Source organism: Hemitrygon akajei, chromosome 18 (genome assembly GCF_048418815.1).
Source record: "Hemitrygon akajei chromosome 18, sHemAka1.3, whole genome shotgun sequence".
In the NCBI taxonomy this organism is placed as follows: Eukaryota; Metazoa; Chordata; class Chondrichthyes; order Myliobatiformes; family Dasyatidae; genus Hemitrygon; species Hemitrygon akajei.
The window spans coordinates 6276251-6303047 of NC_133141.1; the positions used below are offsets into that span (position 1 = coordinate 6276251).

The window sequence follows — 26797 nt, forward strand, 5'->3', positions numbered from 1 at the left end:
TCAGAAAGAACCTAAGCACAGTGTGGCCTTCTTTGAAGAACAGAAATGGATCTGCATGATTATGTGGTCCTCCCATCAAAATGAACAAGTTTCTCCATTTTAAACTAGCCTGCACCTGCACTCAGCTTCTCCTGTACTCATCTACCGCTACTATGAAATTAATCAAACTGTTGCTTTGTGAAGTGACCTGCTAAGCTTCTGGTGCCAAATCCTGAGGTCCTGCTCCTGATTGACCAAACTGCCTTTTGAGATTGTGTCTGCCAAAGAACCTTATTAAACTATTCATGATTGTCTCTAGCAAAGAAACTTTTGAAAACATTTCAAGTAAATTAAATTTTAAAACGCACCCATGTTAAACTACTCTAAATTAAAACCATAGTTAAAATAAATAAAAATTCAGTAACCCAGCTACTATGGGTAGTCTAAAGCTGTTCAAATCAGCACATCGGTGCTTCTCTTTCTTTGCTGGATTCACTGGAGATTCCACAGTTGGAGCAGGAGACAGATGAACCAGCATTTTATCTCCATCTTGTTTCTAACTTCTGTTTCAGAAATTAGAGGTGGTTCTTCACTCACTGAAGATTAGTAAAATCCAGCTCAAAATCTCTCATAGCAGTGCACTTGAATTTTTGCCTTGGAGCAAGAGTGCTGATTGGATGAATGACACCATAAGGAAAAGTGACTTTTCAAATTAGTTTCAGATGAATAATAAATTGCACAGCTTTCTACTTCATGCTGAAGTGCTGGTTATCACTTACCTTGGATAGTTTTATAATGCTTGCTATGTGCTCTATCTGTAAGAATAAGAACAACCATCTTAACATAAGGTTGCCATTAGAAAAAGCATTACTAGATAAAGAGCCAGAAACCATCTCCCTGAACAAATGGTATTATTTTATCATCACAATATAATGAAGTGCACAAGTAAGGTGTGATTTTTCACTGATTGTTGAAAATACCACTATATAATTTAATGGTAAAAAAATAACAATTCAAAATCAGGAAGAGGCAGAGCGGAGTAATGATGGCGCTAAACGGCGACTCCTTTGCTTGCATCTTCGGAAACAGCTCTATTTCCATCTTTAATATCTCTATTGTTCCCTTTCAGGGTTCCTTTGAAGACTCTGACCTGGAGTTACACACTGACTACAGTTCTTTGCGGGAATGAAACCAGCTCTTGGGGTTTCATAACCGGTCATTGTACGGCATGTCAAGGACTCAGCCTAAGAGTCCGGCTCTGATTTGGAAGCCTAGGATCTTGGGGCTCTGGAGACGGGTGGATCAAGGGTCGGTGTCACGGCAGGAGACTCGTGTGTCGTCAGGGGAGTCGGAATATCTACAGCTGTGTGCCCGGAGACCCAAGATCTTTGAGATCTTCGGGTATGGAGCTCAGAAAAAACAATGTAACGGACGTAAACCAGCGAGTTGCTTATTATGTCTCCCCGCTCGCTGGGAAAATGGAGACACCTCCTTCTCCCTTATTGGGGGGGGGGGGGGGGAGGGGGAGAGGGAGAGGGAGTGGGAGAGGGAGAGGGTGCACGCGCATGCCTGGGGCTTGTCGTATACCAGGTGAAACACAAAGTCTTTGGGGTAACTGCAAGTCTGTGTCTTTGCTATTGCTTTGCTCACGCTCGAGTGCTCGGTGGCCAGTGCTGATGCTTTTTTTTTGCCAGTGGGGGGAGGGGGGGAGAGAGGGATTGTTGCTTGCTGCTGTTTTACGCGCGGGGGGGATAGCAGGAGGGGACTTTGGGGTCATTCATTCTTTGGGGCACTCTTCTGTTTTCATGGATGGCTGCAAAGAAAAAGCATTTCAGGATGTATATTGTATACATTTCTCTGACATTAAATTGGACCTTTGATTTTCATTAAAACAGCCATTGTACTTGGGTCAATCGTGAGAATTAATGGCATGCTGATAATATTAAATTCAGGTACGGAGTAATCAATTTATACACTAGATGGGAGATCTTATCCTTGTTTCTACATGAACAGAAAATAGTGCATTTGTGGTTTAAGTTAGAATTAATTAAATTGATCTGCTTAGAGTGAAGCGACATTTCCTTACAACATAGGAGATTGTCATTTGGTTCATCAAGTCTATACCAGCTCACAGCAATTATTTCTGTGTAGTCTATTGTTTATTGATGATCACCAAAGTTCATCGATATCTTCACAATTTGGCCAAAATTAATAACTTTTATATAAAAGGAAGCTCAGGCCTTGGGAAAACACAAACAATGGAAAACTCATTTTTCCATTGGTGATCTACCTTCTTTGTTCTTCTTCTGAATGGCCTTGAGGGATAACTAGTTGCACACTTGGCATAGCCAAACCCAGTTGAAAGGTCTGATGCAAGGCTATGCTGTGTTGATACCAGTGGGGAACTTCTGCCACCTACCCTGCCACCACCCCCCCCCCCCCCCCACCAAGAGTCATTCTTCTTTAGTCTTCACAAGAGTGGCTCTCAGCTGATTACTTGAATACAGCGAGAAAACTTGCATCCAACCCTGCACTCATACAATGCCCATCCTTCTAACAATTACTGGATAATGAACAGGAAAAAGATTCTTCCCTTTTCCCAACCCCTCCTTACGATAGTGCCCTGACCTTAGATGAGGTAAGATGAGTGGATTTAGGCTGTAGATGATCCTGGGAGAGCTTCCATTTAACCAATGCAAGATTAATTATTCCATGGCTACAGTAAGACATAACCACCCAAGAAGCTATCAGTGAAAACCAGCTTAAGTAAAACAGATTCCACATAGTTCAATTGTGCACTTCAGAAAATAGTTTTACATTGCCAGTTACATTCATGCATGTTATCATACTTATAATTTGATAATAAAGAAAGAAATTTAAATAAAATCAATTTCTCTCTTCAAACAGTCAAATATAAAATATTAAAAGATTTTTGTTATTACACAGTATAAATCATTGGCCACTGACTGATATTTGGGCCACAGCTGTGGTTTCAAGGAATTTAACTCTAAGGTGCTTTGGGCACTATGTAGGTGCCATTATCAGAATTTAATGCAGAAGTTAAATGGTGGAAATAGACTAGGTGCCAATGACTAAACGTTCAACCAGAGCATTCATTTTTGTTTTACATATATTTATTCCACAATGCAGAAAATGTAGTATGTTCAATTTTAAAAGAGCATACACATTGCTTAAGAGGGTGGGTGGCCTTTACCAAAAGAAGGTTAAAACCGTAATACATAGAGCAGAATTAAGACCACGTGGCCCATCGAATCTACTCTGGCATTCATCACAATTGATTTTTTCTCTCTCTCAACCCCATTCTCCTGCCTTCTCCCTGTAACCTTTGGCACCCTTACTAATCAAGAACTTATCAACTTCCACTTCAAATATACTTAATGACATAGCCTCCACAACTGTCAGTGGCAATGAATTCAACAGATTCACCACCCTTTGGCTAAAGAAATTCCTCCTCAACCCCATTCTGAGACTGTACCCTCTGGTCCTACACTTCCCACTACAGGAAACATCCTGCCCACATCCACTTTATCTAGGCCTTTCAATAATCAATAGATTTCAATAAGATCCTTCCTTATTCTTCTAAACTCCAAGCCTAAAGCCATGAAGCCTCATATGTTAACCCTTTCACTCCAGAGATAATTCGCATGGGCTAGCAGTGCTGAACTGAACTAACTGAATACTACTGGGCTCCTGGTTTGATGTTGAGTGTTCTATGGTGTATCTTTGTTTCATGGCTGATTGTGAGAGTATGAATCTCAGGGTTGTATTCTGTATAGTATAGGATACAGATTTCCCTCTCTCTACCCCTTCCCACTCAGTCCATATAGAGATCTATATCAGAATCAGGTTTATCATCGTTCACATGTCATGAAATTTGTGCTTTTTTTTGCAGTAGTGAAATAGATGAAATTACTACAGCACTGCACAAAAGCCTTAGCCAACTATGTGCCTTAGATTTTGCACAGTACTGTACATAACAGACTGATGGAAAACAAAATACAAAATGTTCTTATAATGGAAAAGTGGTAGCAAAAATTTAAGTTATTGGTAGAAAAGGAGTCATCTTGAAGATGTTACCTTTGATAATATACTTACACACCACATGCATTTTCAACAGTTAGTGATGGATCACAAAAATAGGCCCTTAATGGTCCACCACATATCCATGCTAATCACTGTATTCATCTACACTAATCCCATTAACCTAAGTTTGTTATGAATTGACTTTGACTGAGAAAATATATTAATCTAACTGTAAAAGCAGACACTAGTGATCTCTATTCTCTCTACCCTCCCCTTACAAAACAAAACCCTGCATATTCCATTTTTAAAATCAGCTCACAACAAAATAGGCCATGTGTAGGCCTCCGTTAGTCTCGATAGACCATTGATTTGCACCTTGGAAAGTTTCCAGGGCGCAAGCCTGGGCGAGATTTTTTTTAAATGGAAGACCGGCAGTTGCCCAAGCTGCAAGTCTCCCCTCTCCACGCCACCGATGTTGTCCAAGGGCAGGGCATTAGGACCCATACAGCTTGGCACCAGTGTCGTCGCAGAGCAATGTGTGGTTAAGTGCCTTGCTCAAGGACACACACGCAGCCTCAGCCAAGGCTCGAACTAGTGACCTTCAGATCACTAGACGAACGCCTTAACCATTAGGCCACACGCCAACACAAGGCCATAAATATTTAAGTAATATTGAAAAATTCAACACAACATACTGCTACAAAAGCAAAATTAAAATTAATGTAGAACTGCTGCGCAAATAATATTATGGAGTTCTTATTTCATTCATGCTTCTTGCAACTTTTACCTGAACTCTGGAAAAAGGTTCAATCACTCGGATAAGATTCTGCTCCAGAAGGTTGTCATATAGCTTTGCCAGATGTGTGGTTATGATTGGGTCATCCCGCAGTTCTGCTTGGAAATCTGTTAAAGCCTGCAAACCAATATTTTCAGACTCATAGTAGCCAGCACATCAAGAAATGAAAAAAATAACATAAACAAATTTGAAGCTTGTCATTATTGCTTTTCTTTTACAAAAGTGTGTTTAATGAAGCTAAATTTGCTGTTTCTGGCAGGGTGACAAAAGTCCTTGAATTTAGAATACTTACCTTCTAAGCTATTGTTTTAAAATATGTTTGTAATAGATCGGGTAGAATCATAATAGTGCAATAGAAATAGAAACTTTGTGTCACGTGTATATCCAAACGTACAGGAAAATGTGTCATTTGTGTTAACGGCCAACACATTCCAATGTGCTGGGTGGGGGCAGCCGACAATGGTCGCCATGCTTCCCGTGCCAACATAGCATAGAAACATAGAAAATAGGTGCAGGAGTAGGCCATTCGGCCCTTTGAGCCTGCACCACCATTGAGTATGATCATGGCTGATCATCCAACTCAAAACCCTGTACCTGCTTTCTCTCCATACCCCCTGATCCCTTTAGCCACAAGGGCCATATCTAACTTCCTCTTAAATATTGCCAATGAACCGGCCTCAACTGTTTCCTGTGGCAGAGAATTCCACAGATTCACCACTCTCTGTGTGAAGAAGTTTTTCCTCATCTCGGTCCTAAAAGGCTTCCCCTTTATCCTTAAACTGTGACCCCTCGTTCTGGACTTCCCCAACATCAGAAACAATCTTCCTGCATCTAGCCTGTCCAATCCCTTTAGAATTTTATATGTTTCAATAAGATCCCCCCTCAATCTTCTAAATTCCAGTGAGTATAAGCCTAGTCGATCCAGTCTTTCTTCATATGAAAGTCCTGCCATCCCAGGAATCAATCTGGTGAACATTCTTTGTACTCCCTCTATGGCAAGAATGTCTTTCCTCAGATTAGGGGACCAAAACTGCACACACACACATGCTCACAACTTACTAATCCGTACATCTTTGGAAGACCTGGAGGAAACCCGCACATTCACAGGGTACCCACATGGTACAAACTCCTTAGACGGCGGTAGGAATTGAACACCAATCAGTGCGTTAAACTTTGCACTAATGGCTACATTACCTGAGCTGTAGTCCCAGGTGCTGGTAGATGGGACTATGCAGAAAACCACATTGGCATGGACTAGATGGGTCAAAGGCCCTGTTTGTGTAGTGCTATGACTCTATTCACCCATTTCCATTTGAAAGATAACTAGGTTTGTATCCGCAGCATGTACACTCCAAGTCCAACCCTCAACCTACCAGGTCAGATGATTGGCCACTGAACTTTGATTGCTGAAAACAATAATAAGTTTTTGAAAAGTCTTCAGAATTCGTCAAGTATCCTTGCAATACTTATCTATCATGATTTCTTGGATATGAAAATTTAATCTAGCCTGGAGATGCTAGGATTGTTCTCCTTGGAACAGATAAGACCGATAGATGTGACAGTGACATTTAAAGTCAAAGGATATAGACAGTGTGGATAAAGAGAAGCTGTCTCCACTCAGAGTCAAGGATAACAGGATAGAGAATTAAAGTGATTGGCAAAAGAACTAAAGGTGACACAAGATGTTTTACTCTAAAAAGCATGCCAATGCACTGCCAGGAGTAGTTCTCAAGTCATTCAAATGTAACATTGAAGAAGAGAGCTCAATTATCTGAAAAGAAAGAACATGCAGAGCTCTGGTCATGGATGAGGGAGCAGGGACTGGCATGGATAATGATCATAGAGTGGTTTTCCTTGACCTTCTCCGGAAGCACTCATTTGAGCCCTTTCTGCACTCCAAAAATTTCTACATCCTTCCTAAAGCACAATTTCAAGAAATGCAACAATACTATTTTCAAACTATTTTCTAATATATTCAATGAATTTGGGCATCACAGGTTGAGCTGGCACTTACTTATTCAGTCCATCCCTAGTGCCCTTGAGATAGTGGTGGTCTTCACGGTGCCTTCTTGGAAGTCACTGGTGTGGGACACTATCCTGAGGAACTCTTGCAGTTCCTGAGATGAACAGCTGAGATGATAGACCTCCAACTACCACAACCACCTTCCTTTTGCTAGGTATAATTCCAACCAGCAGAGGGCTTTCTCCACTGATTCCAGTTTAGCCAGAGCTCTGATGTCAAGGGCAATTACTCTCACTTCACCCAAGTTTGTATTTTGTATGTCCGATATAACTTTGCCCTTTGTAATCCATATCACCATGTAAAATCATCAGAATCACATATGCATTTATTAACTGCATTGTTAACCAGTCCTAACTCCTTCAAAGGAGTGTACATAAGTACTCTCTGGTCTCTCTGCTTGCACTCCCTTTCAAACTTTGCTATTCAGCAAGTGTTTTTATTCTTCTGATCCAAGTTACCCCAGTCTCTTCTGCACTAAAATTTCCCCGGCCATGTAATCAACCATTTCACTCACATTCTTTTGAAGTATGTTACCATCTTTTTTCTTCTTACTACACTTACAAACTTCTGGTGTATTGATGTGCATTTTGGTACCAGGTCTGGCCTAAAAATGTACTTTCCATCAGTGGCACCCCAAGAATCAAGAATAAACCTGTTGCAGTAGAAAGTGTACTTTTTCCCCATTTATGTATTCTCCTGGAAACATACTAATGGAGAAAATTCACTAAAGCTCACTTGAGTTAATTTAAAATTTTAAAACAAATTGAAGATACTTATCACAACTGCAAAACATTAAAAACTAAAACATCATGAGTATTTGCAGTTTGTCAATAAGCACAATGAACAAAATAAGTGTTGGAGAAATATTTTGCCACAATTTGTATGGTTATAGTAACCAAGTTAGCAGTACCAGTTTGCTTGCAGTCACTTTTTAGAACATCTACAGCACATTACAGGTCCTTTGGCCCACAATGTTGTGCCGACTATGTAACCTACTTTAGAAGATGCCTAGAATTTCCCTACCACATAGCCCTCTATTTCTCTAAGCTCCAAGTACCTATCTAAGAGTCTCTTAAAAGACCCTATCGTATCCATTCATGGGCATACACTATGGTATGATAGCACACTATTTTACTACAAAGGTTTCAAGATTTATCTTGAATCATTTTCACCCCAAATAGACTCATCTTCCTTTTTTCCTACATAGAGGCATCATTAGCTAACAGCACATTTTTCTTATTACTATCACTATGAGGCACTGAATACTGTTACACAGAGAAATACCTCATCACCAACGTTCATCATTTATTCAACTTACCTTTTCAAAGTCAGCCAATGACCGATTCTTGCTTGCCCGAGCCACACATTTTAGTGAATCGGTCTAAAGGTAAATCAATAGTTAAATATTTAAAATTAATAAAACATGGAAATTTAAAAGAACCAGTAACACTCATTTATGATTATCCATGTGCATCTTTATGCAAACTGTAACTATTTCAAGCAAGCTCTGGAGCTATACTGTACTTGCATTTTTAGAACAAAGATCAGTAAAATCTTAACTCGCTATCTCCCCCGTTCAACATCATGTTCAATTTACTCAATGGCATAATTTTGCTAACTTTTTCATTGTTAATTTGTAAACCATTTACATTTATTTTCTTTTTACCAAGTTGTACAATTCTTCTTATTCTCTAATAATGTCTGCAGAGTTAAAAATACTGTGCTGAAACAAGCTAAGTGAAGAAACCCCAGGAAACATCCATCAACAAGCCTAAACTTTTTTTTCACAGTGCATTTTTCAAAAAGATGTTACAAATTCTTTCAAAAATTGTTGCAGATGCTCAGTGGTATAACACTAATGGCAATGTGATGCCATGGAGATGAGAAATGTCACTCATTTCTGATGGAACACTGAGAATGTTACAACAATAACACAGCCATAATTCAAAATCCAGGGCTTTTGGACCTTCATTTGAGGTATCCAGCTATCAGATAACGAATAAAGTCCTCTGCAACTGCTGAAGCTCTCATTAAGATATTTGGCCAAAACATCAAAGATTGCTCAGGAATAATGAAGCAGCTTCATAGGGTGCAACAATTAAGTGGAATGTGATAGACCATTTTCTAGCTAATCAGACCTAGAAGAGGAAATAGCTAGAAAAAACAATTTAAATAGTTCATTTAAACTCAGCCAAATTACCAATTATTTTACTTCATATTCCCCCCCCCCCCCCAACACTGCTGATACACATACAAATTAGCCAAATGGAAAAGATGTCTAGTAAATGTTTGCTGAGAATTGTTCCTTGGATTCACCATTAAAGCTGGTCCAAATACTTAAGTAAATAATTTAATTCCTCACTCCTATGGAAACCAAGGCAGCAGAGAACATCAATGTATCTATAAGAAACAGAAAAACAATATTTCCTCTCATTCTCTGCCTTAACAGAAAGCAAATAATGATCACTACCTGTCGTCCAGCATATCGGAGAGCAAGCTTCCCACTCACTAACGTCTGAACATCCTCTGGCCTGAAAGGAAAACAAATATACTGAACTACCATGTAAATCATTTCATTATTACACTCGAAGAAAAGTATGGGAAAGACAATCACCGAAGTTCCCCTTCTAGATATAATCTGAGATGCACTGTGTTCCTGCAACAGCTTGGATAGATCCTTATGGCCTTTGTTCCACAGATATTTCAAAAATCACAAAGAAAATGTGCATCTGATCAGCTTTAATTACACTAAATTGCATACTGTATATCTCTAAATCACCAACATCTGGAAATATTACAAAATATAAATCAGTAACCTAAGCCAATGAATCACATAATTAGTAATATTCTGAAATTCTCCCCAAAGTTCCAGATTTTTAAATATGTCATTGAAGTGTTCTATTTCTACCTAACTGTAATGTAGGGCACAACTGAAAGGGGTTATATTTAAAAACCAATGTAGGCCATTAATTACCTGTTTAATCACCTGTCCTCTCAGAATAGTTTAATATACAGGTAAGTGTCATGGTACAGCTTTGGCTATGTTGACTAAAGGCATTTACTGTAAATGGACATGAACTTTACCTCTGACAATAAAACCTGCAGGACCTTCGGCCACTTCAAACAAGAATGCAGTAGAATGAACTTACATAAATTGTATTTTTTAATAAATTGTAAATTATAATTACTAATTATACATTGTAAATTACACAAACATGTCAGTCCACAGCCTCCTCTACTGCCACGATGAGGCCACTCACACATTGGAGGAGCAACACCTCGTATTTTCTCTAGGTAACCTCCAACGTGAATTGATTTCTCCAACTTCTGGTAATTTTTTTTTACTCCCTCCCTTCCCTCTTCTTCAACTTCCCTACTCCCACCCCCCTTACATCTTCCCACTTAACTGTCACCTCTTCTCCTTCTCTTACTCCCATAGTCCAACTTTCCTCTGCTTCTTCAGTCCTTTACCTTTTCCAGCTATTACCTCCCAGCTTCTTACTTCATTCGCCCTCCCCACCTACCCATCTGGCTTCATCTATCTGCTTCCAGCTTGTACTCCTTTTTGTTCTCCCCCCCCCCCCCCCCACACCATTTATTCTGGCACCTTCCCACTTCCTTTGCAGACCCGATAAAGGATCTCGGCTTCACGTTTATTCCTCTTCCAGCATTTTGTGTGCTGCTCTGTATTTCCAGCATCTGTAGAATCTTGTGTCTACCTATATTGACTCTATTTTATCACAAGAGATCAGGTTTCATATTTACAACTCAAGACATGAGCCTATCTGGATTTGAGCCTCAAAAGTATTGTTTATACACACAGCTACTCTCTTTCTCCTATAAATCAAACAACTAAAATCCAATTAAAAGGTTTTGCTCTCCTAGGTACTATACAACCTCTACACAAACAACTTTGATTAGAATGCTTCACTTACGTATTTAACATAATTTTGCAGAGCAGCATATACTTCAATGCAGTATTAGCTTTAGGGCTATCAATAGAGTCATAGCCTTCAAATGCCTCATAAAAGTAAGAGTATGCAGTCTTCCAATCTTTCTCTTCAGCAGCATGGATAATACCTATATGCAGAAACAACAAACTCTTTAATTTACAAAGCTAATCTGAAAATCATACATACTTTCTTTACTGAATCATCTCATTTCCTGTAATGCACATAAGGAAGAGATAGAATTCAGGAACCCCAGTTAACATTATTTCTATTAGAAATACATTTAACCAGATTCTAAATCAATTTGGAGAGTTTTTAAAATGGCCTTATGACCCAAACCTTTTACTTCAAAAGTTAATGCAATTAGCAAGCCTCAGCTGGGACCGCAGTTATAAATAGTGAACATGGTGAAGAAGAACTCTGCCATCAACACTCCCAAGCCCAGCTTCAAAAGGAGGAGGGTTGGGTGTAGGGTGAGCACCACCATCCTTTAAAAATCCAGTGTTACAAAAACACCAAGAGAAGCTCCAAAGGCCTCATCTCCTGGAGAGAAAGGATACACCAACAAGAACTAAACCTGAAGACAACGTGAAAGACTGGCCCAGGACAGCAGACTCTGGCGAGCTGCTGTTGGCGGCATATGCCCCAGTAGGGGTAGATGGGCTGGAGACGACATTGGAGAAAAAACAATGGATGCAGTTGACAGTCCTTCGTACTATTTGGTGACCCGTGACTAAAACTGCCCACAAAGGGGTCAGTAGATAAGCCTTAAATGTCAAGGACAAGGCATTTGGTGAGATAAAAGCAATTCTACTTTGCAAGGAACTGCATTCCAAAAATGAGTTACTATCTTCAGAGGGGACAAGGAAAGAAAACATTCAGACAAAAAGAGGGGGGCAACAAAAATTCATGCCGCACTCTAAAATTTCCTTTCAACATCAGACTTAAATTCATAGACATGTGAAATATACAATTCCCTGATTTTCAGGTAAGATAGAGAAGGTCAGAGTCTTGCACTTATATGTTATCTTTTACAATGACAGAGCATCCCAGTAGCAAATAAGGCACTTCTGAAACAGGATCAGTGAAAAGTATTGAAATATGGCAGTCATTTTTTCCTCTGCAAAGTCCTAAAGCAGTAACGGGATTACCTCCAGCTAATTAGCTTAATCTTGAGTTGAGAGCTAAATGGGAACCAGGATCAAAATAAGAACTTTCAGGCTCTTGGTAGTTCAGAAATTATTTGCATCTAACCAAGGAGGAAGACATGAGCTAGGTTTAGGGTGTCCTAAACAGCATCTGACAGTTCAGCCAGTACTGCTCACCATTAAACTGCATCCTCTAATCTCTAGTCATTTAAATTTGTGGCCTGTTTCAAGGTAAATATTTGGACGCAATGCATAAAAATTGACTGTAACTTAGTTTAGCCTTGTCAGCCGCATAGTTACTAAAATCTGTTTCCTTTAGAAACATTATCCAGTTTAAATACTTGTAGTTTATTATTAATGTATAATCTTAACCACAAGATCTTATCTCTCTTATTTTACCCAAAATGCCTAAAACACAGGCAACCCTTTTAAAAAGGAAAAACCTAAATTTTCCATCGTTCCATACCTGACTGCATATCAAGGGCAGCTTGTAGTTTTGGTGGACAATAGATGGCATTAGCAGTTGTTCGTGCTGAGGTCAGGGCAGCTCGTGCCTTTGGCAAGTTACTCAATGCATGATATGTCTTGCTCTCCAAGAGCTGAACTTCCACCAAAAGTGCCTTGTCATCCATCTTTTTCAGTTCACGAAGCAATTGTGATCCTGAAAAACATTTTAAAAAATTTTTTCAAAAAATACTTTAAGCGAAGGTCAGTTAGAATCATTAACGCTGATTTCCAATTTACGGAACATTCTCAGGAAATATAGTTTCAATCCCAGGGATGAATAATTCACATGGAGTTTGCAAATAAATAAATACATACATACTCAGGCAAAAAAGTTAAGCATATTACTGGATATGGAAGTTTGCTGTAAACAGGTTTCCACATGTGCTATATTAACTACAAAAATGCTTGAATGGCTGTAAGGCCATATGACATCCCAAAACCATGAAAACCAATACACAGATACAGTAAATTTATTTTGATTTTTTCAAAACTTGGTAAGCTGACAGCTTGAAATAAATGACACTAACTTTGATGAGCTGAGAGGTTTTCCAACAATGACTGATTAGCTTTTCTTAAGTATTGGGTAGATAGAAAGGAATCAAAGAAAAACAACTAAAGTGAGCGAAGTAAAAAGAATAATGCAGTCAAGACAGCAAAGAACAGCTACCAAGATAACGCACACTTTTGCAAGGAGCTATAGTGGGGCAAGGAACAACTTTGGAATCCAAAGGATTGATGTTCTGGGTGCCATGTAATTAGGAAGATGATAGAAGTACGCAGATACGTTATCTAACAAATAATTTTTAAAAACACAAATTTAATAAGCATTGGTAACAACAAAAACAGATTTCAATAGTAGTAAGTAAAATCAGCTGTGAATCCCATTACCAAATCGCAGGCAGGATTACTGAATTTATAGGTAATACACTAGACAGTAGGCTACATGGTTTACTGAAGATAATAATCAAGTTCAATTCCTGCACTAACATACTTTGTGAAGTTAAATTAAATAACTGGCACTAACTTAAGACCGATTTAGTCTTGTAAATTTGCAGATTTTCAAACTCATTAATGATTCAAACAGTTAAGTGAGGAAAGTTAATCAAAGGAGTTCAAATATAGCATAATATTTGTCAAGAGAAGATAAAATAGACCATTGAGTATTTGAAGCTGTTTTCCCCTAATTATGAATCAAGGGCAAGTCCAACTCTAAATTTAATTTATTCCACTTTACTGCAAAATGTCATTACCCAACATTAAATTTAGTAACAACATTCTTAAACAAGCATGTTTAAGGTTTATGTTTAAAGGTTTCCAAGAAATTCACGGCATTCATGAGACTGCTTAACTGAAAAGATAGCTTTCAAAAATGGTTTTTAATAAATCAACACTAAACACCATGTTTCTCACCCTTTGCATACCACCTTGGCTGAACAGAGGAGCACTTTTAGCAATAGACTAAAATAACCGTGCTGCTCCAAAGAGCGCTATATGAGGTCATTCTTACCCTCGGCCATTAGGCTCTATAATGAGACAACCTATAGCTGGGGAAGTACTGACCCTTTCCTGTCAGACTGTTTGTGGTAACTTTATGTTTTATTTGTTCTACTTCTCTTAATATTTATAGCTGTGCACTTGTAATGCTACTGTGACACTGTAATTTCCATTGGGATCAATAAAGTATCTCTCTAAACTGTTCCAGGTCCAGAGATGTACAAAAAAATCAATGACCAAAGATGCATCAAGTTCTAGTCTCAGTTTTCACAGTTTCCTAACCTATAATCCTCTCCAGTCATTATGTGGGACATGTGAGGAAGTGGAAAAAAAAGAGTAATTCTTTCAGTAAACCCAGTTTAATGAGATAGACAGTTTAGAAAGTATCAAAAATGTTACCCACTATACAACTCCAGCAAAAGCCACAATTTAGTAGTCACAAGGTCTATCCAATTTCTCTTTTGGAATATTAGGGAAACAAAGGAAAAGACCTTCAAAAGGACCACAGCCTTGTTGTGGTTTGGAGGCTTGCGCGCCTCAATGAGCTATGTTGACAGGGCTTTATGCTTTGGCTCTTGGTAGGGTCACCCATGCCAAACAGGTCAAAGGGTAGAGACCAGACAAAGAGCAGTCCACCGGTCCTCCAGGTTCCAGCTCAGGGCAAACAACTCTGAGTGGTCAAACAAAACTGTTACAGAAACAGCAATGAAGATTCCTTCTACATCTGAGTGCAACGGTATTCCTGTGTCTCCACCTGGGACTTGTGTGACTGACAGTAGTGAAAAAAAGAAGAAGAGAGGAAGCTACTGGCACGATGCAGGAAGCCCTGAACATCACCAGAGATGGACAGCCTTCATTGCTGCCCTAAGCGCCAACAGCATAAGTAAGAACAAAAAGGGTATTTTGACCAAATATGATAACTTCAGAACTGAGAGATTAATTCTGACAATCTTCTAGACTGTATATCCACACAACAGCTGATTAAACCTACTGAGAGGAACTTAGGAAAATATATTTCAATAAATTCATTCTTTGTTCCAAAGGCATACATATTAGACTTCACTTTTGATACACTTGAAATTGCTGCTAGAATGTGAAGAATCACACCTGAGCAGTACTCAGCCAGCTTTCTATTGAGATGAAGACTGCAGCAGGACTTCATACCTCCAACACAGCACTTGCATTTTAAATACATGTGGCTATAAAAAGTATTCACCCCCACTGGAAATTTTAATGTTTTGTTGTTTTACAGCACTGAATCACAGTGGATTTAATTTGGCTATTTTTGACACTGTTCAACACAAAAAGACCCTTCTATGTCGAAGAGATCTCTACAAAGTGATCTAAATTAATTGAAAATATAAAACACAATAATTGATTGTATAAGTATTCATGCCATCAAGTCCGTATTTAGTAGATGCACCCTTGGCAGCAATTATAGCCTTGAGTCTGTGTGGATAGGTCTCTATCAGCTTTGCACATCTGGACACTGCAATTTTTCCCCATTCTTCTTTACAAAACTGATCAAGCTCTGTCAGATTGCATGTGGATCGTGAGTGAACAGTCCTTTTCAAGTCCAGCCACAAATTCTCAATTGGATTGAGGTCTGGACTCTCACTTGACCACTCCAGGACATTAACTTTGTTTTTTTTTTTAAAAAGTCATTCTTGTGTAGCTTTGGCTTTAGGCTGGAGTCATTGCCTTGCTGGAAAACAAATCTCCCAAGTTGCTGTTCCATTGCAGACTGCATTAGGATTTCCCTGTATTTTGCTGCATTCATTTTACCCTCTCCCTTCACAAGCCTCCCAGGGCCTGCTGCAGTGAAGCATCCCCACAGCATGATGCAGTCACCACCATGCTTCATGGTAGAGATGGTGTGTTTTTGATGATGTGCAGTGTTCGGCTTACGCCAAACATAGCATATAGTCTGATGGCCAAAAAGCTTAATTTTAGTTTTATCAGACCATAGGACCTTCTTCCAGCTGACTTCAGAGTCTCCCACATGCCTTCTGGCAAAATCTAGCCAAGATTTTATGTGAGTTTTATTCAACAGTGACTTTCTCTTTGCCACTCTCCCATAAAACTGTGACAGGTGAAGCACCTGGGCAGTAGTTGTTGTATGCATAGTCTCTCCCATCTCAACCACTGAAGCTTGGAACTCCTCCAGAGTTGTCATAGGTCTCCATGACCTCTCTCACTAGTCTCCTTCTTGCACAGTCAGTTTTTGAGGACGGCCTGCTCAAGGCAGATTTACAGCTGTGCCATGTCCTTTACTTCTTGATGACTGTACTGCAAGGGATATTCAGTGACCTAGAAATGTTCTTATATCCATCTCTTGACTTGTCCTTTTCAATAACTTTTTCACGGAGTTACTTGGAGTGCTCTTTTGTCTTCATGATGTAGTTTTTGTCAGGATACTATCTCACCAGCAGTTGGACCTTCCAGGTACAGATGAATTTTTACCACAATCAATTGAAACACCTTGACTGCACAGAGTGATCTCTTTTTAACTAATTATGTGACTTCTAAAACCAATTGGCTGCACCAGTGATGATTTGATGTGTCATATCAAAGGGGGTGAACACATATACAATCAATTACTTTGTTTTTTTAATTTTTTAATTTTAATTTTTAATTATATTTATAATTAATTTAGATCACTCTATAGAGATTTGTTTTCACTTTGACACAAAAGCATTTTTTTCTGTTAAACAGTGTCAAAAAAAAAGCCAAATTAAATCCACTGTGATTCAATGTTGTAAAACAATAAAGCATGAAAATTTCCGGGGGGGAGTGAATACTTTTTAGAGCTATAGAAAATCAAACCACATTTATGCTGTACAAATTACACCGCAAGATGCAAGTTTCAACATTCTTAATTTTGTCATTAAATCCAAAAATTGTAGAAAAAATTAATTGTACAGAATCATTCAACAAGTGGCAATTGGTTGCAAAACACATTTTAGTTGAAAATAATTGCTTCAGGAAAGATGGACAAAACTGGGAAATCAAGGCAACCTCAAGATTTACAGTCAATTTGAACTTCTGTGGATCTTTTGATGGAGCAAATTTATCCAAGCATCACTGGACAGAATTGAAAGTCTCTTAAAGGGTCAAGAAAATGATTAAAAAGTGTGTTCAAAGTAAAAGGTTTCAAGCAACAGTTCAAAAGAAAAGTGGAGACGTCTGAGCGATTTCAGAGCCTAGCATCTGAGCAATAATAGGTACGATTATGAGCTTGGAAACAATCAAAATAAGCAATGATTAGAAACAGAACTAGGAGGAAACAGAATTGTAGTTGTCTAATCAGGATAGAGATTATAAATCCAAGGAACAAAAAATGGCATGAAGGTTAGAAATTTTTAAATTGGAACCAAGGAGGCCACTGATCCCAGACAAAGAGACTCGGCCCGAAACATCAACTGTCCATTTCCCTCCATAAGTGCTGCCTGACCTGCTGAGTTCCTCCATCATTTTGTGCGGGTTACCCTAAACTTCCAGCATCTGCAGAATTTTTCATGTCTGTGGATGAGTGGTAGAGTTTTGGATAAAATAAATATAAACTAAGGTTAGAATGGGGGTTGGGGGAGAAATCCAGAATACTTGGAATACTTGTATCTAAAAAGTCACAATTGCTTAGAAGTGGAAATAGTCAGTAACAACGGTGGTTTGTGGGCTGAAATTTAATTTGGAGTTAAATACACACCAGTATGTTGTTTCAATTGAAGGGCCTTAGTTACAATGAGCGATTGAATAGAGGAGGTTTATTTTTCCTGGAGTGAAGGAGGCCAAGGTTGACCTAATAGATGTACATATAACACAAAATACTCTGCAGATGCTGGGGTCAAAGCAACACACACAAGACGCTGGAGGAAATGAACAGTCAACGTTTCGAGCCGGAGGTCGAAATACTCCTAAATACTCAGGAGGTTAGGAAGTGCATGTGGGAATGACCTGCTCAGTATGTTCAACATTTTCTGGTGTTACTTCTAGCCTATTTCACCAATTCTCAGGCTAGATGTTATGATTTTCCAGTCCACAAAACTATCCAATTCTTTACAAACTCAGGTTGCATTTTTCGGTACACAAAGATAGCCAATACTATATGCCTTTTAGAAGTTCTCAAACTGTCAAATATGAAATATTATTTTAAAAAGATGAAAATTCAGCTGTTCTGCACCAAAAGAAATCCGGCTGCTTTAACGGTCTGACCCCAACTGAATTGCTGTAGATAAAGAAGCCATGGAATTGAACAATATTAGAGTTTGAAAGTTTATAGAGCTCTGCCCCCTAGTGGATCATGTATATATTAGATTAAAAACTACAATAATGCTTCATCCACTGTGAAAAATCAACATGGGTAAGAATAATGCAAACACGAGGAAACCTGCAGATGCTGGAAATTGAAGCAACACACAAAAAATGCTGGTGGAATGCAGCAGGCCAGGCAGAATCTATAGGAAGAAGCACTGTTGATGTTTCGGGCCGAGACCTTTCGTCAGGACTGTCAAAGGGTCTCGGCCCGAAACGTCGACAGTGCTTCTTCCTATAGATGCTGCCTGGCCTTCTGTGTTCCACCAGCATTGTGTGTGTGTTGCGTGGGTAAGAATAAATCATTTTTGTGATGGACCTCACTAAAGCTATTACAAAAACTAGAGGGAAAAGTTGAAATTGTTCCCATTTACAATTGAGTCTTATCCAATTTGGTTCAACTTCAAAGTAACCCATTTGTGCTTGTCTGAATTCATCTCAAAACATGTCATTCAAAATCAATACATAATTTCACCTTTCTAAATCTTTCAAAGCACAAAATATGAAAATTCAGTTTACTTATCCTGAAATCAGTATCAGAAACAAAAACATTTCTCAAGATATTCAAATGTAAAACCAATATTTGGCACACATACAAATTAAAAGTAGAGATTGTCAGTTTAACTATACATTTCCGGTATGAATACTTCAGGAGCAAAATCAATCACCATATAGCTTCCCCAGATTATCTGAATTTAAGCACAAGTTATCGCACTCTATTTATCAACTCCACTCCAATATTCTTCCCAAAATAGCTTAAAAAACTACTTCCCAACAATACACACAGCTTAAAAGATTCATTAAGATCTCTGCATAATATTATTGGAGACAAACAAGCAATGCTTGAGGTGTTGAGGGTTTGGGAAATTCTTACTTTCTAAATTTACCCAAAAATATGTTTGAATTGATGCTATGTCTCTTCCACGTACACTGTCAGCCCCCCACCCCTGTTGCAGTAATGAGTGCAGCTCCCATTGTTAGCTACCCAATAGATGAAAGGCAGTATCAATAGTTACCTAATTGCAATGCCTCCTGGTACCTCTTAGTGTCAAAGTACAGAGAAACCAAGCGAGCCTGTATAGGAAATAGTAAAATGGTTAAAATGTGTTTACTTTCAGCTGAAGTCTGAATGCAAGTCATTAACATTTTTGGAGGTTTAGTCAAAGATGCAAAAAGTCCTTTTAATTCTACTGACAAATCTGTTACAATGCACGGTCAGCATGCTTTGGATAGCAATGACTGTAGCTTACAGCCATTCTAAAATGGCCAAGATGTCAGAACTGCAGAAGTAAAAATTATTATTTGGATATGGTCACATTGTAAAAAGTACATTAACAAATTTTAATTAGACTCTTGAGAAAAATATGGTCAATGGAACTATTAAGACAATTTTTTTGGAGAGAAGTGAATGAATTACTTGCCAAAACTCAAGCTGGAATTGCAAACAATTCTTTTGTATCTACTGTGAAGGCTAAGTTCTAACAAAGATATTTCACCACAAAATGGTAACATCATCCCCCCCCCCCCCCCCCCCCGAGATAGTGCCTGTCCTGCTGTTTCCGGCATTCCCCGTCTCCCCCAGTACAGAGTGATGGATTATTGAATTTTTAATTTTCTGATAACCCAGTGAATTCATTACATGCAAACTCATCCTAAATTTTAAGAAATTGTTGAATGCAAATGAAATAAAATTCATAAAATGATTTCTGCTCAAAAGCACCTAACAGCCAACAAATAGAAAAGTTTTTAAAATGTTTGCAAATTTATACCTTCAATGTATTTAAATAGCTGGAAATATTTAGCTGAAAGGCAGAAGTATTGTTGTGTCTGAAAAAGCCATCCATACTGAAGCTGGTGTTCTTACCGGAAGTTGTGCAGCAGACAGGTTAAAAAAATCTTAAAAATTAATTCAAGGATTCTAATGGAGTTGAACTATACAGCATAAAATATAATACTGGAAAGATTTCAACTGCTTTCCCACTAAATCTATTTTAACATTACTGTATTATACAATAAAGTGCAAGGATGATGTGATTGACTGTCCTCGTGTTTCAATAAGTTAACCCACAATCCTCTACTATGCTCAACTACTATGCAATGATGCAACTCGACAGATTATCTGTTTCAACGCATAAAAGTGCCTCTATCATCACAATATTTGACATGTGCCACTATATTCACCACTACAGCTGTCCAAATCTATCAATGGATAAATGCTATTATGCCAGCTTCAATTGGAGCCAAGTCAACAGCACGCCAGAAAACAGAAAGCACAAGTTTGGTATTATAGCAAGATGAATTATCTCACACAGAGATGAGCAAAAATGCAGGTCAGGCTTGCAAGTATGCTCAGGAAATTTTCTAATGGTCTTTGACCTTGGAGGATTAACAGCACATTCTGGATAAAATCTGAAACTCAACAATGGAACCCAAAATTCTGCATGAAGGCAATAAAGGCAGTTAGCCAAAAACATTAAATGTCTGACAAATGGGTTCACTGAGCCAACTTCACTGAAAGCTACATCTATTTCAAATATCAAATAGCAATTATATTCTAGTCAGTTTTCATTTCATCCCAGCTTTCCAATACACTGCTACACACTTGAGAAGACAATAAGAAATTGATGAATCTATATTACTATCAGTGACATTCCTCAGTAATTTAGAACATTTTGAAAAGAAAACAATTACAAAAGGTAGAATATACTTCATAATGCATCCAATACAGCCTCAAGTTGACTTCGAGATCAATTTAGAGATGTTTGTAGACTATACAGTATTATTCATCATTAAGGAAAACCAAGTTCATTCCTTAAGATTAGCTAATCAAGTTCTACCCTACTAATTCAACAGAGCACTTGGCAAACACTGGAGAGGGGGATGTGTGGGGGAGAAACCAGGATAGAATGGTGGGGAGAGGTGAAGGAGTACAAACCAGAAGGTGATTAGTGAGAACAGGTGAGGCAGAAGGTTGTTGGGTGGGGGAGGAGGGATAAAGAAAGAAGCTGGGAAGTGATAGGTGGAAGACATGAAGTGATCGGATAGGAGAGGACAGTGGACCATGGAAGAAAGGGAAGGAGGAGGGGCACCAGATGGAGGTGATGGGCAGGTGAGGAGAAGAGAAAGGGGTGAAAGGGAAACCAGAATGGGGAATGGAAAAAAGGGGGAAGGTGTAGAAATTACCGGAAGTTTGAGAAACCATTGTTTTTGCTGTCAAGTTGGAGGCTACCCAGACGGCATATGAGGTGTTGCTCCTCCAGCTTGAGTGTGGCCTCCTCGTGGCAGCAGAGCATGCCATAGACCAACATGTCAGAACGGAAAGCAGAGTTGAAATGGGTGGCTATCGGAAAATCTTGCCTTTTGTGACAGAGAGAAGGTGCTCAACAAAGTCACCCTCCAATCTAATATGACAGATCTCATTGATGTAGAGGAGGCCGCATTGTGATTGCCGGATATAGTAGATGACCCCTACAGATTTGCAGGTGAATTATCAACTCACCTGGAAGGACCGTTTGGGTCCTGAATGGTGGAGAGGAAGGAGGTGTAGGGCTGGGTGTAGTACTTGTCCAGTTTGAAGGGATAAGTACCAGGAGGGAGATCAGTGGACAAGGGAATCACGTAGAGAGCATTCTCCACGGAAAGCGGAGAACAGCGGAGGGTGGGGGAAGATGTGCTCAGTGTTAGGATCCCATTGTAGATGGTGGAGGTTACAGAGAATGATGTTTCTCAATTTTATTTCCTTTATAAAGAGCAATGATTATGTGGAATTCCTACCTCCAAAGCCTGGCGTAGAAACGTCCTTTTCTCAGATTTCGCCCATTCAATGCATTCTAAACACAATTCAACCTGCAAAATCCACAATAAGCAAGTATAAAGCAAAGGAGTTAAATCATTGCTGACAAGTGGATAATCTGCAAAATCCACAACTGCCAAATACAAATAACTTCTAATTATTCTCTGATACATGGGGACAGTACTTTACAAAGACCAAGCATAAAGAACATCTGTCCATATCATAATTTAATATACAGACACACCTTCTGCAGGACGATGCCTCATGACACTTCAGAACCAAATTTTTGGAAGGTTGACAGCTAATTTGCTCACAGCAAGGTCCCATAAACAGCAATGAAAGTGATGATCTGTTTCACTGATGTTAAGTGAGGGATTATTACCAGCTGGAATGACAGATGGTTCCTGCCACCAACTTCACTCCCATCTACGCAGTTCATGACGCAATAAGACTCATTAATTAGGGCTTATGTATGAGATGCCAATATCCAACAATTTTTGATCATATTAATCCTGCACTAATTAGGACCCTAGGGAAGTCAATTTTACCAAATCAAAATTGTGCTTTAGTAAGTTGATCAAAACATCAGTTATGCTAATATTAGTTAGCCATATCCCAGGTTATTTAGCTCTTACCTCCTGACCAGTTGCTGCCTCCATATCCAGAAACATGTCAAGCAGCGACCGAACCAACCGAGCAGCCTTCGCTTTACTGATGGAATTCAGGAATGGTCTCACATATTTCAGCAGTCCCCCCAGTTCTTTGGAGAGGAAACAAATTTCAAACAATCAGAAGTACAAATGTACAAAATGAAACACCTGAATAAATTTGGCCGTAAGAATGGCATTTTAGCTATACAGTGTTACTAAGCCTTCAAAAACCGCCAGATTTATTCAGAATAAATTTACCCCCCACACACACACATATATCCCCACTGTAATTACAACTTGGTGATCACTTTCGCAGGTGCAATTTCCAAGATAGTGAAGCTCCTTAGCTTAGATCACCTAATTAACTACTGATAACAGTTTTAATTACTGGTGTCAAAGCAAAAGAATGAAGCAAAACTTTGATTTTCTTGATGCATAACTAGCTCCAGGGCTAGATCCAGTCATTAATAATGACTAATTGGTCATTAATAAGTACGTAATTTACTGGTTTGGATAGTAGCTTTTAGATCACGGAGAGATTTGGAGATAGTTTCATGTGGACTTTATGTGCCAATTTTAAAAAGTAAGCAGAGCCTGTGGGGACTTGCCTGCAGAGTAGGAGATTGCTTGAGTTATTAGGTCTCACCAATATTGAGGAGGCCACATCGGGAGAACCAAATACAATAGACAACCCCAACGTATTCGCTAAAGTGTTGCCTCATCTGGAAGCACTGTTTGGGGTCCTGAATGGAGGCGAGGTAGAAGATGAATGGGCAGGTGTAGCATCTCTCCTGCTTCCAGGAATAAGTGCCAGGACGGTGGTTAGTGGGGAGGGTTGAATGGAGAAGGGAATCACAGAGTGATCCCTGCGGAAACCAGAGAGTGGGAGAGAAAGTAAAGATGTGTTTAGTTGTAGGATCCCATTGATGATGGCGGAAGTTGCAGAGAATGTGCTGGATGTGGAGGTCAGATGTGGACTCAACCTAGTTCCTGACTAATACTCTTATAATTTGCCCTACTGCAATTTAATACTCCATAAGGTCAATACTTATCCTTATATTCAAACTTAAGGAGTTGTGATCACTGTTTCCTAACTGAAAGGTCAGTCATCTAGCCAGGTTCATTACCCAACACCAGGTCCAGTATGGCCACCCCTCTTGATGGATATCTACATATTGATTTAAGGAAGCCATCTGGATACACCTAACAAATTCTGCCCCATCTAAACCTCTTGCTCTAAGTCTATATTCGGGATATTGAAGTCACTCACCACACTCTAAAGAAAAATATAGCTATTACAGAAAAAAATATCAAACCCTAAACTTATTGACTTAATAAGGCTGCCAGAAACAAGTTGAAACTTGATATTCAGATCAAAACAGAGTAACATACAATCACTGCTAAATTTACCTGCTGCCTGTCCTGTCTTGGCAAGAAGCCCACCAAGCTCCAGAATGCTTTGCTCTTTAACACGTACAGCCTCTTCATCATCTTGCTGGATATCACGTTTCACTGACAAGTTTAAAAAAGACATCAGGTTTAGTACCATTGGACAATGAACTGGCACGTGTATTCATCACTTCCATGGGTGCAGATTTTTCTGCATTAGACACAACTACTTAAAAGGATGAACATATTTTCCATAAGTTTCTTTGATGATTTTGTTAACAATAGAACAAGAAAGCCTCTATATATTCCCTTCGACTATCCCCTATTATGCTGAGTATCAGATTTTAAAGGAGCATAGACATAAACAAAGTAATAAGTAAGCTTTCTGGTCCAGTCTCAAATTTACTCAATGAGCAACTTTACAGTTGTTAAACATCTAACAGAAATCGATTCCTTAAGGTTGTTTTAGCTGGGGTGGGAGTATGGGGATAAGCTCCCACTACCTAGTAAATGCTCCCAATAGCATGTGTCTCAATAAGCCTCTGATAACCAAGTCTAGCTGCTGTCCTTCACATGTGACTTAGCTACAAAACACAACAAAAATGTTTCTACTGACAGAAAGGGCAAAGGCACCTCAATACCAGTTGCTTCAAGCAGATTGGGTTCAGCAGCCGCATTGGCAGCTCTTTTAGGAGAAGGAAAACTTTGATCTCAAGCCTCTGCTGCCTTGTGGCTATACCCAATAACGGGGGAAGGCTTTGGGAGTAGACCCAGAGGTAAAATCCTGACCTGGAGTCCATAAGGCAGACCTATGTTGAGTTCAACACTGACTGGCATCTCCTGTGACACTGTAGGTGCCAAACTGCAACAGTTGCTGCTGTTCCTTTGGATTCATCGGCAGCATGGAGAGCAGGAACCTACTACATGGGCAACAGCTTGCTCTCCGTATCGTACTCCGCTGGCTTGCATATTTAGACAGCTAGGACACAATATCCATGGTCAACTTTGACCAACAGAGGGCCTCACTCCTCACTCACACATTATTTTAGACTTAGTATTTTGTATATTTCTATGCACTTTTCTAATACTTATACTCTAATAAATCTACTCATCAGCAACCTTGAAGTGTTCCTTCTCCCTCTTTGATCCAAATCCTCAAGACCTATTTACATTTCCTTACAGCAATGTCATGCTGGCCCAGCCCAACCCAGTATCAGCAGACCAGTACTGCGAATCCATGAAGCTGTCAAGTCAGGCTATGCAGCCTTAAACTAATCACACCATCTCCTAATTGATCCTTTTGTCAGGCCAACCTCCGGGTGGATGACAGCTAGGACCATGCAAAGCCAGCATAATGGGCCAGATGGAAACACTGCATGAGCTACTTTGGCAAAAGGAGCACAGCTTGTGCATCACTCACTTGGGTCCTTGGCAACTGTATGCATTGCTGCATATAATAGGGGACGCTGGCCAGAAATATGCAGAGATCACAGGAGACTATAGAAATGGGAAGTGTGAGGTCATGAAGAAACCTGAAAATGAGAATATAAGAATTTTTAAGATAAGATCTATGTTTAAATGGAACCCAATGTGTCCAAAGGTTTAATAAAAGGCTTGGTGTAATTTGGGGCAGTGGTGTTTTGATTACTTTTGTAAATTGAAGGTAGAATGAAGGAGAACCAGCTAAGAATACTTTTGCATAGTTAAACCCAAAGGCAGTAACTGATATGGATGGGGATCTTCCTGCTTAATTTCTGAACTCCTTGTAATAAGGGCTAATGTATAAATTGCCTTTCTAATTTGCAGCTATAACTAACTAACTGACATTTTTATAGAAAGTCTCTCCAATTATACAAATCCCAAAATTTACAAGTATTTCATCTCTTTTAAAAAGGAAATCTACTTTTCTATCCTTCCTACCAAAGTTGATCATTTCCACAGTTCTGCATGTTCTCTATTTGAGCTAGTTTCTTGCTCAAATCACTTAATTGATATAAAAACAAAGAGCTGAAAATACCAGAGAGGTTAGGGAGTGTCTATGGAGAGAGAAGTAGAGTTACTATTTCAGGTCAATAATACTTCTTTAGAATGATGAAACATTTAACTGTTTCGCACTTCAGGATGCATGGAGTTTGAGAATTGGGTTTTATTTCACATTTCCAGGGACTGCAAGTTTTGCTTTTCGCTTTACTGACCTACATGACTTTGCAGCTTCATTGAACAAAGCTAAATTATGAGGAAGTTACAAAGCAGGACAGTAGCATATTTATATTCATTTACACACACTTTCAAAAGGACTATAAAAAACCTTATAAAAGACTGTTTCCTGAAGCTTGAAAATTGTAAGGACTGCATGCAAAGACTACTTGATTTGGTAGGTTTCATTTAGATGCTCCAGTTTCCTCCCATAGTCCAAAGACATACAGGTTAGTTGATTAATTTATCACTGTACACTATCCTGTGATTAGAGTTAGGGTTAAAGCAGGGGTTGCTGGGTGGCACAGCTCACTGATTGTATGTTGACTGTAGTGCACATTGGACGTGAGTGTTTACTTGTGCACTTGGTATTATAGATATGTTTATGCAGTTAACTACAGTTGCAAGAAAAAAATTGTGAACTCTTTGCAACTACTAGATGATTGCAAAGGGTTCACAAATTTTTTCTTGCAACTGTAAGACAGTGCCAATTAAATACAATGGAATGGAATGCAGT

At 39.0% G+C, this 26797-nt stretch overlaps 1 protein-coding gene across 2 annotated transcripts in view; it reads right to left on the reverse strand.

Annotated features, from left to right (window-relative positions):
* LOC140741046 (26S proteasome non-ATPase regulatory subunit 11) overlaps nucleotides 1-26797 on the reverse strand; it is a 51428-nt gene that overhangs the window by 11625 nt on the left and 13006 nt on the right. The window contains exons 2-11 of one of the 2 annotated variants that reach the window (XM_073070705.1): nucleotides 24106-24207; nucleotides 22681-22805; nucleotides 22027-22098; nucleotides 19269-19326; nucleotides 12407-12601; nucleotides 10778-10922; nucleotides 9313-9373; nucleotides 8161-8223; nucleotides 4811-4936; nucleotides 759-794 (exon numbers count right to left, since the gene is read on the reverse strand). In XM_073070705.1, coding sequence (XP_072926806.1) covers nucleotides 759-794; nucleotides 4811-4936; nucleotides 8161-8223; nucleotides 9313-9373; nucleotides 10778-10922; nucleotides 12407-12601; nucleotides 19269-19326; nucleotides 22027-22098; nucleotides 22681-22805; nucleotides 24106-24207 — 983 coding nt within the window. The remainder of the gene's footprint in view (nucleotides 1-758; nucleotides 795-4810; nucleotides 4937-8160; nucleotides 8224-9312; nucleotides 9374-10777; nucleotides 10923-12406; nucleotides 12602-19268; nucleotides 19327-22026; nucleotides 22099-22680; nucleotides 22806-24105; nucleotides 24208-26797) is intronic. The other variant, XM_073070706.1, reaches the window with a different exon arrangement.